The sequence below is a fragment of the Rattus norvegicus genome, chromosome 1, assembly GCF_021556685.1.
Source record: "Rattus norvegicus strain SHRSP/BbbUtx chromosome 1, alternate assembly SHRSP_T2T, whole genome shotgun sequence".
Lineage (NCBI taxonomy): Eukaryota > Metazoa > Chordata > Mammalia > Rodentia > Muridae > Rattus > Rattus norvegicus.
In genome coordinates, this window is record NC_141534.1 from 8,748,040 (window position 1) to 8,763,074 (window position 15,035).

At 43.2% G+C, this 15,035-nt stretch overlaps 1 protein-coding gene across 11 annotated transcripts in view; it reads right to left on the bottom strand.

Annotated features, from left to right (window-relative positions):
• Nucleotides 1-528: 528 nt before the first annotated feature.
• Nucleotides 529-15,035, bottom strand: part of Phactr2 (phosphatase and actin regulator 2) — a 269,278-nt gene continuing 254,771 nt past the window's right edge. For all 11 annotated transcript variants that reach the window (XM_087553953.1, XM_087553942.1, NM_001437803.1 and 8 more), the window contains 1 exon segment: nt 529-7,269. In XM_087553953.1, the coding sequence (XP_087410079.1) occupies nt 7,254-7,269 (16 nt within the window). In that variant the 3' untranslated portion in view covers nt 529-7,253.

A 15,035-nucleotide genomic window follows, 5' to 3' on the forward strand; every position in this document is an offset into this window, starting at 1 on the left:
CTTTTCTGTTGAGAGACAGTCATTGTTGGACTAGCTAGACCACAACCTGTAATCTAGTCTAATAAATCCACTTTTAATATTGATATATTTTTTGATCAATTCTGTTCTTTTAGGGAATCCACCTCTACCCCCCCCCCCTCTCATGCACACACAATCTTAAAAAAGTATCAAAATGCAACATTCTTTAGGTAGGTTAACATACAAATTACTAGGCCTCACATATAACATTTTTTAAAAATTAGGTGGGATTGAAATATCAGGGTATTATAAAATGTACCTGAATCTTGCATCACATGAGATCTTCCTGGACTTTTAACTGATGAAGAGGTAGCCCATGTCTGTAATCTAGCACTTGGGAGGTAGAGACAGAGGGATTAGGAGTTCAAGGTCATCCCTGACAATATACCGAGTTAGAGGCCAGTCTGGGAAACCCTGCCTCAGAAACATATAAAACGAACAAATGAATACAGAATAAAAAGACAACATTATCTGAAAAAAAAAATAAGACAAACGACAAGAGACTAAAGCTAGGATTTCCCAATGACTTTATTGAGGTAACATTTCCCAATTTTATACACACATATATGCATTTACGTATACTTAGGAAAGCTAAACAATGTTCTAAGGCACTTGGAACTGTGCACAGCGGAGTATCCTATTATATTACATTATACTACTAGATAGGGTATAATTTTCCACTTTAAATAACACAAACACCAGTATGAATTAAAAAAAGATAATGCATGGTCTTTCAGGTTACAATTGTGGAATACATAGGCTTCGGTGTGGATACTCGCAGGGGTCATACCCACGTACTATGATATAGTAGTGAATCAGGAACAGGAAGAGAGAGAAACTGTCGTGTTGTCCGGGTACAGTTCCAGTTATCAACACCCACAGATAGCACACCCATGTAAAGATTAGATCACACACTAGAGACTCACCCAGCTAGTCTCCCCACCATCACAGTGTGTACCATTGCTACCACTTGAACCAAAGTTTGAAATAACAAAAGAACACAGACAGCCCATTATGGGAAAAAAACAAAACAAAAACGAAACATTGTTACAGAGAGAGGAGGTGCGGAGAGAGACTGGTCTGACTTTTCAGCCGGTATTTAACTGGTAAAATTCGTGCGGAATGCTTTGAATACATGGGCACACCCAAGCCACTGAAGAAATACTAAAGAACTAGTGCCTGTCGTTTAGGTGATGAAAGTGGTTTGACCCTCAGTTCTTGGTAATTCTTTCCTAATGCTAGTTATCACTAGGTGGCAAATCCTGGTGGTGGATGCTCTCTAAACAATGTAACGATACAGTTAAAGAAGAGGAAAAAAATCACACCGAGAGCATCCATTAAGGGAAAAGCCCCTGACGCTGGCAAGTGCACAAATATTATTGGCATTTTAATAAACCACAAAATTTACCTGAGTGTGGAACAGCGTTCTGCCGCATTTACTTCTTTCAGTCTATTCTCTGCTTTAAAAAATACTGCTATTAAGAAAGATACGATTTTGTTTTAAAGCACCATCTATAGGTTTACGCTATGGCCACCTTTACTGACTCCAAGTTGCTATGCTTAAAAGAAGGGGGAGGGGCGGGGAGTCTTCAGAATTTTAATGTGAAGAATGGGAGGAATTAATTCCATCCTTGCAGCTAGCTGCAATTCATCTAAATATTTTTCAAGACCCACTGACTATTTAATTTCAGTGGCGTAAAGAGCGTCTTTCTGTACGGTTAGCACAGCTTGATCGAGCTACACCTGGGGGAAAACTCATTTCGTTTTGCCCGTCTGTGGTGTGAACAGCATGAATGCAATCCAGTTTACCTACGTTCCTGCCAACATGTCATATTTGCACGTCTTATTAGGAAAGCGGAACCGTGTGGATGTTTACACGAGGGAGTCCCCGTGTCTTTTTGTGTGGATTAACTCTGTTGTCAACAGGAGGAAGGGAGACTCTTTTTGCAACTCGGTCTTCAGTATGACCAGGTAGAATCCAATGCTGAGTTCCAAAGACCAGTGTTTTACTCAGAGACACTGTGTTCTGGCAACCAGGAGTCTAGTTCTGAAGTAACACAGAAGTAATGAACAAGACTTGCTTCGTGTACCCTCCAGAAATATCAGGCCATGTCACGCTGCCCATCGTAATGGACAAGACTACCTAGGAAGCTCTTTTCTAGGGAACAGGCCAGTTTAAGCTGCATCTAAGCAGAAGGCTTTGAAAGAGAAGTGGGTAGAGACGTGCAAGGCAGTAGACATGGTATTTAGAGACAGGCAGGTTCCCCCATGTACCCTTGTTGCAGGAGACAGTGGCACTCAGGTGAGGGGTTTATCCTTCTATGCAGGCAAACGGGAAGCTCTTTTCTTTTCTTTTCTTTTCTTTTCTTTTCTTTTCTTTTCTTTTTTTCCGGTTCTCACAATGTCTGGTGTTGAGTCACCAGGAGCCCAGGATACTGAACATCTTGCAACATGTGGTACATTTCAGCACAGCAAGGATTTACCCAGATCCAAATACCAACAGCACCCCCACCGGGAGACATCTATCAGCGCTTCTTTGTTCACAGGCAGCTGTGTTAAAGAAGCAACAGGCTAACTGGCATTTCCCTGCAGCACAACCCAACATGGTTAAAAACTGGCATTAGGCCGGGATAGCAGCCACAGGACTCTCCATTTCTTTGGGAAAAAAAAACTTGCATTTTTTTTAAATGTAAAAAATGAAATTTTTTTAAAAAAAATTATGGGGTGAAGCTGGCCTTAACAAACAAACAAAACAAAATACAGTCATACTAAAAAAAGAAAGAAAGAAAGAAAGAAAGAAAGAAAGAAAGAAAAGCACTAGCCCCTATTACAGTTGCTTTCTAGAAATGCCAACAGTGGTTCAAGCTTCAAAAGAGGTTTTAGACTTAACGATTAGAAAAGGGAAACAGGAAGCAAAAACGAGAATGGTCACCTCCATCTCCATCACCCTTTGGTCCCCGAGTGCCTCTGTAGGGAGACCTAGAGTCCCTCTGTGGAGCTCGACTTTGAGTTGCCTGAGAATATGGTTTCTTTCAGGAAGCTGTTCTCATTAATTTGACAATTGCTTATTTTTTGTCCCCGTTGGCCCCTCTAGCACATATCTCCTAAAGGTTCGTTCTGCTTTTGTTAAATAAAAACATATCAGCCAGTCAATAGACAGCGAATACTAACAAAGGATTAATCATTTTAAGGGGTGAAGGGACAATCTGTGTCCTGTACAGCCCTGAAGGAAAAATGACCTCCCCAGTAGAGCTCCCCGTACTTGTAACGATAAGTAAGTGAAGTGGGGATTTAGGAATGCATAAACAAATCCGCCGTGCCGAGGAGGAAAAGGACATAAATCCATACATCCTGTGTTAGATTAAGCCCGTTTCACATACACTAAGGAATGTTGATGTCTCTAAAATACGCGGCTAGGGCCAAGCCCAAGCAACACAGGATGGATGTTTTAGAACAAGACATGGAGAAGAGGAAACTATTTTTTACTGTTCAAATGCAGACAGACCGCTGCTACATGGCAGACCGGCCTCTTTCTAGTGTGCCTACAGCCTAACGGTCACGGGTGTCCGGCATGTGTTGCTGTGGGGTTGCACGTATCTGGACATGTGAGATGAACCCATGTTCTCCCTCGAGTACAAACTCCTGTATTTTTAAAAAAGCGCCAATGGATCTCTGGGTTAATTACAGGATACAAAGCCTGCCTGACCTTTTCTCAGGACTCACGACTCATTTCCATACTTGGTGGTTTTTGAAAGGCTTATTAGATTCTTCTCTTTCCTTAAATATATTTGCAATTAAGTTCCAGAACTTTCTCCCGACATCGGAGACAGAGAACTGCGTTCATTGGGTTGATAAGGGCGAGAAGAAAGAAACCAGAAAGTCAGCTTCTTCACTGGGAAGGCAGAGAGATGGATATGCTTGCCTTTCCTTTAATAGGTGCTCAAATACCCGAGATGGTTCTCTGGATATTGCAGACTTCGGGTTAAAACAACTTAAGGAATAAACATAAAGGTAAATTATAGCTCACACAAAACCACCAGACATTTCATACCTACAGGAAATGACCAGCCAAGGTGCCCCTGGCGAACACGGATTAGGACTGCATTCGTCACGTTGGTTGGTTGGTGATGACCACGAGGCTGCTGCGTGAAGGGAGCTTAGTGTCTTCTCAATACCGTAATACCAACAGGGTCTCCCTCCGAATGGCCACTTTGGCTTTTCTGTCTGGTCCAGTTTCTTTTCTTGTTGGGGCCTCCAGTGAGGTGGGCTAATTTTCTTTTCCTTAGTATAACTCCGGAGTCAGGAACGCTCACTCCATTGCCTAATGGTATGCTTTAGTGAAAAACTGGAATTGTGTTACAATGGCAACACACACATGCACACACACACACACACACGCACGCACGCACGCACGCACGCACGCACGCCCTGGTTTCTGCACACATTTATTTTCTTAAAGAGTAGCTGCTTGTTGGTTGGACTGCAGAAATGCTGGCAGTGGGCAGAGCGGTAATTACAGGGAGAGGGAGCTTTGCCTTCTGTGGGGATGCCTGGATGGAGACCTGTGAGTGAGCTGCTGCTAAGGCTATGTAGCCTTTAAACGTTTCTGCCTTTACAAATTACCCAGCAAAGTAGAGCCTTATTCTGAGAAGTACAGCTTGGCTCGTGATATTTTAATTCTTCCCACGGCTTTTAAAACAGGTACTAGGCCATCATAATGAAGTCATCAGTGGTCCCAGGTTACTTAAATATTAGACCGTTAGTAGTTAATTTTTTAGCTTTCTAAACTTTCTCACAAAAGCTTCTTGAAATGTATCAGTTAGTATGAAGAAAAGGTGTAGGTAACACCAATCTGGCAGATGTTATCAGGAGACAGATTTTCGTTTGTGCAGTACTGGGGGCTGAACTGGGAGCTTCAACGATGCGTGGCATTTTGAATATTAACTGTGGAAGATTAAAACCTGTGTCACCTGCACCACTAGTGGGGAAAAAAGGTTCTTTTGACCAACCAGACAGAAACTTTCTATGAAACACACTTTGAATGGCAAGCCGTGTTGCTCCTGTCTTGAATTTACAACATTTTGAGGACATTTCATTAGAAGGTTTTTAAAACGTTTCGAGATTATAAGCATAGACGAAGGAACATCACCTGTCTTGTCACTTTTTCCCACGACACTAAGACGATAGTAGGATATCACGAGGGAAAACTACTCTATAAGTAATGAGAACAAAATTACTATTCACGGTTGAGTTGAGACTCTTGTCAAACGAAGGTTAGGGGTGTTGGCTCAGGGGTTAGAGTACACAGAGCATGCGCAAGGGCCTGGTTCAGTCCCGGCACTGCAAAACAACAATAGAACGAGCAAGCCCCCAAAGACAAAGACAAACACTAGTGCACGCACAGACACTATTTCAAAAGCAAAGTCTGCCTCATGCTGTTAGCCAGACGAACTAGTGTAGGCAGCAGCCTTGTCTTATTACCGCAAACGGCTAAGCACGGCGGTGGGTGCATGAACGCTGGTTACCTCGTGGCGCGGTTCCTCTGGGCTTTCACAACAGTCCGCTGCCGCTAACCACGTTCACTTTTAAATGAAATCATCAAATTTCAAGCGGTCCCTCCAGATACCACAGAATGGCAGGGCCTACACTTACTTGACTGATTCGAGGCTGACTGTTCACTCGAAATAGAAAATTACAGGCTTCAGAATCGGCATAGCTCCAGATCAAAGAATGAGATAGACCTGGTATAGATTCTGCCTTCTTAAGGAAAAAAAAAGCATGATATAGATTCTGCCTTCTTTTTCTTCTTCTTTTAATCCAAGGGGCTTAAAACAATTGTTAAGGGACAACGAAATTCAAGGTAGTATCACAAGTAAGCCCTTCTGGGGTTCTGTGCTGGGGCCGGACACTGAAGAGAACAATTTGAGGGGGGAAGCTTTTTAATGTAAACAAGACTGATTACAGACTCCTGGGGAAGCTGGCCCGGGGATCTTACTGCTTCTCTGGCATGGGGAGTAAATACCGGGTATATGGATATGATCCACAAATTCATCAGAGAAGGTAAGGTTTCCTTTACATAAACCAGAAGTCGTCTTCTGTGTTCCTTTAAGCCTCAGGATATTTTTGTTAAATTCATATGCTTGGTTTTTACTGTTTCACTTTTTTTTTTAAAAAATAGCAGCAACCTAATATTAAAAAAAAATTAATGCAGGATTTTAAACTATCTGGTATGTTCTTTAAATCCCCTCTCAGGACTTGGAGCAGGCAGCAGACACTTGTATGTTGCTTAAGTGACAACTCTGGATTGAGTGTTTAAAGGGTACCATGACTGTCCGGGTCATCTTCTTTAGCTAAAGGATGGTTTCCTGACTTTGGAGAGAATCAAGACAGGGAAAGAGCAGAAGATTTATTTCTGAAGCTTGCCACAGTTTTACAGGGTCACATTGCATCTGACCTCATTCCTGTTACCCTTGTAGAGCGCTCATACGTTAGGGAAGCAATATAAGAAAGTGTGGGCTTGGCTGTACTACTGAAAGGCATGCAACACAGCAAGAGCAAGCATGCTTGGTGAGAGCTGGTAGGAGCTCCTTGCATTGAATGAACACTCATATTTGTTTCTGGCAACTGGGTTCACTGGCACAACATTAAAAAAAAAAAAAAAAAAAGAGGCTACTACACAGAACCATTATTGGTGAAACAAGAATGTTCTAGAATGAAGTCTTTAAGGAATCTACGTTGGTTGAGTAGGTTCCCAAATCCCTTAGGAAGTCCTCAGCTACCGAACGCCTACTTCAAAAATATACTTCTCTTCACTCTTCTTCTCTTCATTAACATAATGAAACGGTTCTCTCTCTTTCTCAGTTTCAGCTCCCACCCTGTTGGGGTGGCCACCAGCAATTCCAATGTCTATTGTTTGTGAACCCACACGTGCTATACCGTATGGCTTTCTGGTAGCCAAACTGGCGATTGTCTTCTGCTTGTCTTCTTTGATTAAAATTCCCGCTGAAACATAGCTGAGAGAGTCAGAGTGCCCCTTATATCAGTGCACACCGTGGGCAGCCAGGCTTGCCGCATCCGCCTCTCAGCTTGTTGCCCTCGTCTGGGCTGTCAGGGTGAGGAGCGTCTTCAACCAAAGCCGAGTCGTACACCTCCTTCACCACAACGAAACGGAAACACACACATTCAAATCTCAGTGCAATGTCAGGGTCCTTATTTCCAAGCTGTCCCATGCTTCATTATGGACGGTGAAACCTGGAGTAAGAAACAGAAACTGTGAGTCTCCGGCATTGAAGTGGGTTGTGCATTTGGTGAAGTGAGAAAGGGGCAGGAGGCAGCTCTGAATGTCGCCAACCCAGTTAGCATCAAATGGCTGCCCTAAGAGAGCTCTGTTAGGGGTGCTATAATGGGAAGCAGACACGGGCCTTATGAGAAAGATCTTGGTAGGGTTCAGGCTCAGAGCCTAGTTAAGACAAACGACCACCATGCTCTAGGTTTACATTCTAACCCACATTGAGCAGAGCGAGATGTGTCTTAAATCGATCGCTGGTGTTCCCTACAAGCGACTGTTCGTTTACCCTGTAAAGGACTTGGGCTCCCTGTCTATCAGATCCATCTTCTGTACCATCAAGAGCCATCTGAAGTACTGATCCCACTATATTAGCTCGTTGACAAAACAACCATTTGTTCCTCGTTCTCTACCAGACAAAATGCCGTAGAGCTGTGACTGAATCCATTCAGAATGTGGTCCAACCCATGGATCTCCATCACGATTCCTTGATGCCTCTCCATTCCTCGCCATGGGTCCCTAAATCCCTGTACCTGTGTTCTCTCTCTCACCTTCATCTTTCCTCCCATCCACTTGCCCAAAAGAGTAACTTTGAGATCGTGAAATCTCTTTTCTTCACCTCTCTGGGAAGCCTTAACTGTTTTCTTCTGTATTGCACGACCTTCGGTTTTTAGTGGTCAGTCATCATCAGGAGGGAGGGTCTTGGTGCAAAGGCCCCTCCCACTGGGCTACAGAAAGCCAAGTGAAGACCGTTTTCATTGTAGCTTCCACACTCACAGCACGCACTCACTCCCTGGCAAGTGGCATCTCTTAGTACGGCAAACTGAACACTAAATGACATAAGCTCTGGGAGGGGAACCCAGTGGGAGACGGTTTGCCTAACACAGACAAGGCCCTGGATTGTATCTCTGGTACCTCAAAATGAAAAGGGAAAAATGTGAGAAGAGATAAGACGAGACTGGCCACAGGTCGACCTTTATGTGATTCCTTTGCCTTTGCCTATCCGAAAGTCAAGGTTAAGAAACGAGTTTTTCCCAAACCAGTGAACGAGCTTAAGTTAAAGCAGAAGTGTGTGCGCTGGGGCTCAATTCTTAACTCTGCTGCTCGCCGTAACCTGAGTTGGTGTGTGACAGCCTACCCACACGATCTATATTTGAAGAACGGAGGGTTTTTCTGGGCCCATCACCTGGGCCACCCATGCCCTAGCCATGTACAATGCTTTCCTTGTTCACTCCCCACATAGTAGACATCTGTGTTTCCTTCCACGTCTGTTCACCTGAGTGTGAGATGGGATCTTTTCTCTTCCCTCAGCAGTGGAATTGGAGCTCTCTTCAGTTGTTTAAATCACACAAGTGTCAATTCCTTAAGTCCCACTCCCCCACCCCACCCCTTCCCTGACTTTCCAGTCTATGGTCTCTTTGTCTCTCACAGCGTCTTGCTATATTTTCTCCACAGTCCTGGACGTGGCTGCCTATTTCTTCACTGGTAATCTGTCTCCTTCATCAAACCAGGACAGCTGAGGATGAGAACCTCATCTGCACTAAAGTTCCCAGGGTCGAGACCTGTTACACTCCCTCCTCTGTACTTAATCAGTCCTTGTGGGAAGCATATCATCACAAAGGCATTCTGGAAATGATTTGACAACTCGACAGATAATTTTATATAACTGGGCAGTTGATTCCTAAGACTCCTAAATTTACTTTAAGTAAACTATGAGAAGTCAGCAGGTACAGCCTTCCAGAATACCATTAAGGAAGGGCCAATGACAACCTGGAAAAATACAGAAGTTCTTTTTCTATAGTTTAAAATTTAAAGTGTATTGTATTACATGTGTGTGTGTGTGTGTGTGTGTGTGTGTGCGCGCGCACGTGTGACACAAAGATTCACTTTGTGACTGTAGAGATGGAGACACTGGGAAGCTAAGTCATTTGTCCAAGGCAGAGAAGTGGGAAGCAGAGGTTGGCTCCGCAGTCTATAATTTTACCTATATTATAGACCAAAATATGTCCTCCGCTGAGCTTGCATTCAAAAGGGGAGGTCTCTGTTATCTTCTTGTGACTGTCCTGGCAGGAGAGGAGATATTTTAAAGACAGACATCCGTACTATCAGACTACTGAAACAATAAACCACAAAGAATTATAATTGCCCTAGGAATCCCATACTGGGTAAGGGCAAGGCTGAACTCTCATTCCATCCAGAAACTTGCCTGCCAGAAAGATTCCACACGCTTCTCTCCTAATTTATTAGACCACCTCTGAGGATAGACCAGAGCCAAGACAATGATGGGCAGACACGCACCTTGCCCAGTGTTGACCGTAAAGAAGTCCTGATCTCCATGTCCAGCTATCTCGAATGCACCTGCTTCCTGACAATAAGGAGGGCAGATGTGGGTGGACATTCTTAAGTTTTTCCCAGGGAATGCAGCAGCTGCTTCAGCTGCTCCAGACTGGCTGCATACAAGGAAGAGCCCAGGACTGCTCAGGGCACAGGTCAAATGCCCTGTCTCTTCATGGTCCTCACTCAGCGAACTACCAGCCCCTCTCTCCCAGGCTCAGCTTCTCTGGGCACTGCATAGAAACTCATTTGTTAGTGACTGTCCCACCCAGTCTCACTTTTGCATGGCTTTCGTGTACCAACTATTTCACGAAGCCCCTATTGACATCCTTTGGCTCTGGATTCAAAGGACAAGAGTGTGGGTGAGGGACGCATGACATCTTCCCATCCTTAAAACTTCTTGAGATGAAGAAGGTACTTGAAAAACTGGATCAGTGTTGGGGGGTGGGTGGGAGGGGCAATGGGGTTATTTAAAGTCTAGTATTTTCTGGAAAGAACCCTGACTTTAGTTCCTCCAAACCACCAAGGAAAGTCTTCAGACGTTTTTCCTTCCATTGTATACAGCATTTGACCAAGAATCTGGATAAGAAGTAAATTCCACTGGGTTGCACTGTGAGATGGCACTAGGTCCTTGGACTGGCTCAGGGAAGCATGTGGCTGGCTAACAATGTGGCTGCCTCTTCTAGACAACCCCTAAGATCTGGTAAAAACAAAGAAGCACAAACTGGCATTGTGAAAGAGTAGAGTAGCTGACAGAGCAGTTTATTTTCTGTGTAAACCCAAGAAATGGAAATACCTCAAAGCGCACAGAATGAAATAATCGTTTAAACAAACAAAAACGCATGCTCCTATGTAGTAATCTTACACGAGAAGCATTTTGGAAGTTGAGAAAAGAAAAATGCACTCCATAACTATAATAAACTATTGAGAGCTTCTGATCTCACATCTGGCGTTTTTTTTTCTTCTTTTTTTGTTTGTTTGTTTGTTTGTTTTTTTCTTTTTTCTATGCACCTGAACTTTAAATCTACCACTGGACCATACGCATTCAGGTAGTTGCCTGCTTGTCCGCTGGTCACGGTACAAACAATCTCCTAGACCTGCTTTGATTTTAAAAGCTTCAATTTAGCCATTCATGACTGCATGATGATACCCCTTCCTTAACAAGCAATCATTTCATAAAAAAATGACATTATTCACATCTGAAGATACGCTGGACTCTAAAATCTTATTTTGCAATAAGCTATTTTTTTTTTGTAAAAAGTAACATTCTTTCTTGGTGATAAATCTGATATATGTTAATATGGTAAATCCATTAGGAAACACATACTACCCAGAATATTCCAGTTACCCAAGTCTCACTACTGCTGTCATTTAAAATCTATTTCTAAGTAAAATATAACTCTTTACATAATTGTTTCCTAAGGGAAGTGGGTTCTATTCATCATGGTGGTATCTTTTGAGGACCTGAGAGTCTACATAATCAGCACACAGGCCATTGTTTGAGGAGGTTCAACCTTTTGGTTTTCAGCAGAGGGCTGAAAGGAGCTAGAGAAGCAGAAAGTCCCTTCTCAGGCTGGGGGGAGGGGTAGGAGGTGGGGGGGGGTGAGTTCTTGTCCCCATCCTTGGTGCAAGGCCCTTGTACGTGGTGTTTCCATTCCATCCCAAAAGGCTCTCTGGATAACACTGGGAGTAACCAGGGGTATTACAGACCAACGCAATTCATCAAAACACACACAACAGAAGAAACTGTGATGGAGGTCAAAGCTGTGTCTTCCTGCTGTGCTAAAAGTAGTTGTGATATTAATGCCAGCACCTAATTCAAAATAAATTGTTAGGCTGACATCCTCACTGATTAAGACACAGTGTCAGGAGGCGGATTCCTTCAGTGTTCCTTTCAAACACCTGTTGTTGACTAGGCAAAACACTCTCCTGTTTCAAAAATGCAAAAAGCTTAAAAGGGTCAGTGGCAAAAAAAAAAAAAAAACTCTCCTGTGTCTGCCCCAGCTCTCCTCCCCAGTGAAAATCGATGTCATTAGCCTCCTGGTGTATTTACAGAAGATCCCAAGACACAGGAGGTTACAAAGGGACACCTGATAGATGGCTGTGTTGCTGTGTGGCTGAGTCTCTGGGTAAGCAGGCGCAGGACGGAGAACAGAGCTGCCTTGGTATGACCGACCTTCAATCTACACAGCCCTGGGAGGGTTAGGATCTGATAGGAAAGGGTATTTGATGTGAGAGATAAAGTCTGGTACTGCCTAGGAGAACGAATTACTGCCTTGTGTCTAGGCAGCACGCCAAGGGATAGGTAATGACTGACAGTTTATGCCCCACGAGGAGGGTGAGAATGCCTGTCTTTTACACGCACGCTTACTTTTCTAAGTGAAATACATGGCCAGATTTTCAAATTATTTTGGCTAGAAACAGTGGTGCTTATCAAAACTCTTTCCTCTTAAAGGAAATACTGACACCAACGTGGAGATCACAGCATGGCTTTTTTAGATCCCAAAAGCCAAAATGACTTCGCTGCTGGGATGTAACTCTAATGATGTCATAAAATGAACAAGAAAATAGTGATATACACTTGCCTTGGTGCCAAGCCTTAAAGCTACTCGAGCAAGGCATGTTTATTTTGGTGTTATGAACATTTAAGTTGTTTTTATTTGGAAGGATAGTTTTAAGAGTGTTAATGAAAACATTTTTAAAAAGCCTTTTTAAGTTTATCCTCAACATGAGCTGTTACCACCTCAAAACTTACTTAATACGCATCTTTTAACATTTATTTAAACAACAGTGACAAATTATTTAATAAAACGCAAGTCTGGTCTTCATTTCTTCAGAGGAGTAAATAGCCAATAGGATTTTGGAGTGTTTTTTTTTTTTTTAAATCCCATCAAATAGAAAACACACTACAACACTAATTCAAGAGTGTCATTGGTACAGGCAGGGACAGTCAGAGCTCCTTTGCAGATAATATGGACCCCAGACACCCGTGGATACACCAGGAGTGGGCTTCACATCTAGAAGGCACAGTGACTACTCCATGTCTAGAGACAAAGGACTGTTGACTTAGAAAAGTAAAGTTCACGTATGCTTTTGAATCATACACAGTCGGGGGTGCCCAGTGGATTAAAGGCTAACAACAGGTTGGAAAAAAAATACCGAGGACTAATATTTCAGATTTTACTAATCTACATAAAAAGACAGGCAGTCCCCAAAGAAAATTTATAAAGGTTGAATACAAAAGTCAAACAACTTAAAAAAGGGGGGTGGTCAATAAAGCTAAGAGGAGATGCCCAGTCTTATGAAAACCAATGTACTGCTCTTAATCCTCTAGAATACAAATCTTACGGTCACTGGAAGACCCCACAGTTGATGAGGGCCTCTGAGTGTGCAGTATACTCATCAACTGTGGATCAGTGAACCATGTGTCCTCTTTGAAAGATGTAGAGAGGGCTCTTTAAGAGGTCATACAATGCATGGATCTAGTGACCTAGGAAATCCAGTTAACGGGGCAACTGCAGAAACAATGGCATGTGTACACAGACACAGGCATGAAGTCAAGGTCTTAGTGTTGACAAGGAAAGACTGAAGCACCGTAACATCCCGTAGTACCTATTCAGTAGTGTGCACTAAGTACCCTGCCTATGGGACGCCATGGGGTTGAGGGGGTGTATACCAATAGGGAGGACTGACTTTCCACATGCTGCATGCGAGTGAGTGGAAATAAGCAGTCTATACATACACATACATTATATATGGATCCGTTTGTAAATGTGCAGGAAGCCTAGAAGTACATACCCCATCTTCAACTACCACTTACCTGTGAGAATAAAACTGAGGGTGGAAAAGGAGGGAAGGAGGTGATTACTTCTTACTGACAAAACCTTTACATGTTTAAATGCTTAATTAAAACGTGTCATTTCGTATATTAAGAGACATAAAGAGAAATGACTTTCACATCTCCATGTGGCTAGTGTTAGTGAGTTTGTTTAGAGAACACAGCTGAAAGTTGGCCTTTTAGTTTAAGTACTTCTCTGAGAATCAGAATTTTTTTTCTTTCTTTTTTTTTTTTTCAGAACACATGGCTTTTTGCTTCTTTTCTGCTGTAATTTATTCTTGACTCATGCTGTCAAATAGAGATAACGGACGTGAACGACCAGGTGGCTGAGTGAGGACACAGCAGCTCAGGAGTCAAGACTCGGCCACACAAGCACACACCATTTCCCCAATGGCCTGGAGGCCCCGGCCAGTTCTTTGTCATCAAAAATATCCAATCTCCTTTTCATGATCAATTTCCCCAAAGACGTATAACGTCAGGTGTCACATGTTGATATGAATTTTTCCTGACCCCAGCTGTAGCAGGGGGATTCACATCTGGCACGTTACAGATACAAGAGCAGATCTGTCACTGGGAAGCCCTTAGAAAGAGAACATTTAGGACGTGTGTTTGCAAATACGAAGAAGCTCACAGGAGGTACACATGAAGAAGCAGCTTCCTGAGACGAGGGGAATGTCTGCTACACCAGTATCTGCCAGACCTTCTTACATGAAGAATGGCTACAGAACATGACTGGAGATTGGGGGTCCCCACACACTTCACAGAAGAGGCCTGTTATGGAAAATGAAGTTTTACTTGCATTTCCTTTGCCTTGTAACAAGGTCCCCTATATAGATCAGCACCTTGACCACCGGGCACCACTGAAGGGCTAGGAGCACAGTATTTGGTTGCCCTACTGAGGCTGGTTCTAGATCAGGCCATTGTATCACTGTATGCATTGTGAAAGGCAGAGAATCCTGTCTTCTTCATGCACCAATTTGTCCTGGAATTTTCTACAAATTCAATGATGTGAGTGTCCACTCACACATGTGTGTTTACATGAATCTGTGCATATGTGTGGGTCGGTGAATTAGGTCAGAGCAGATAGGATCTCTCACTGAACCCAGAGCTCGAGTCTGTACCCCCCATCCTAGACCTCCCTAATAGGCGGGGAGTCAGCAAACCTCAGATACCACCCCCCCCACCCGTCTCTGTTCCCTCAGTGCTGTGGTGACAGGCTGATATAACCATGTCAGGCTATTTACACGGGTCCTGGAGATTCAAACTCAAACCCTCATGCTTGTGTAGAAAGTCCTTTTGCTCATGGGGTCATCACCCTAACCCCTCAATTTGGATTCTAAAAACTTAATGTCTGTGCAAAATGTTAGGAATATGCCTGCTATGTAAAGCAAGGCTCATGTATGCATTGGATATAAATCAAGAGAACAGCTGTTATATGTGGAAATCAGATAACACAGGGACTCAGCTCCCCTCTGGTTTCTGTCATTTGTAAAACCGAAGGGTAATGGGAAGAAAAATCATGGCATTATGGTTGCTGGAATTTGAATTTTAGATGCCCAC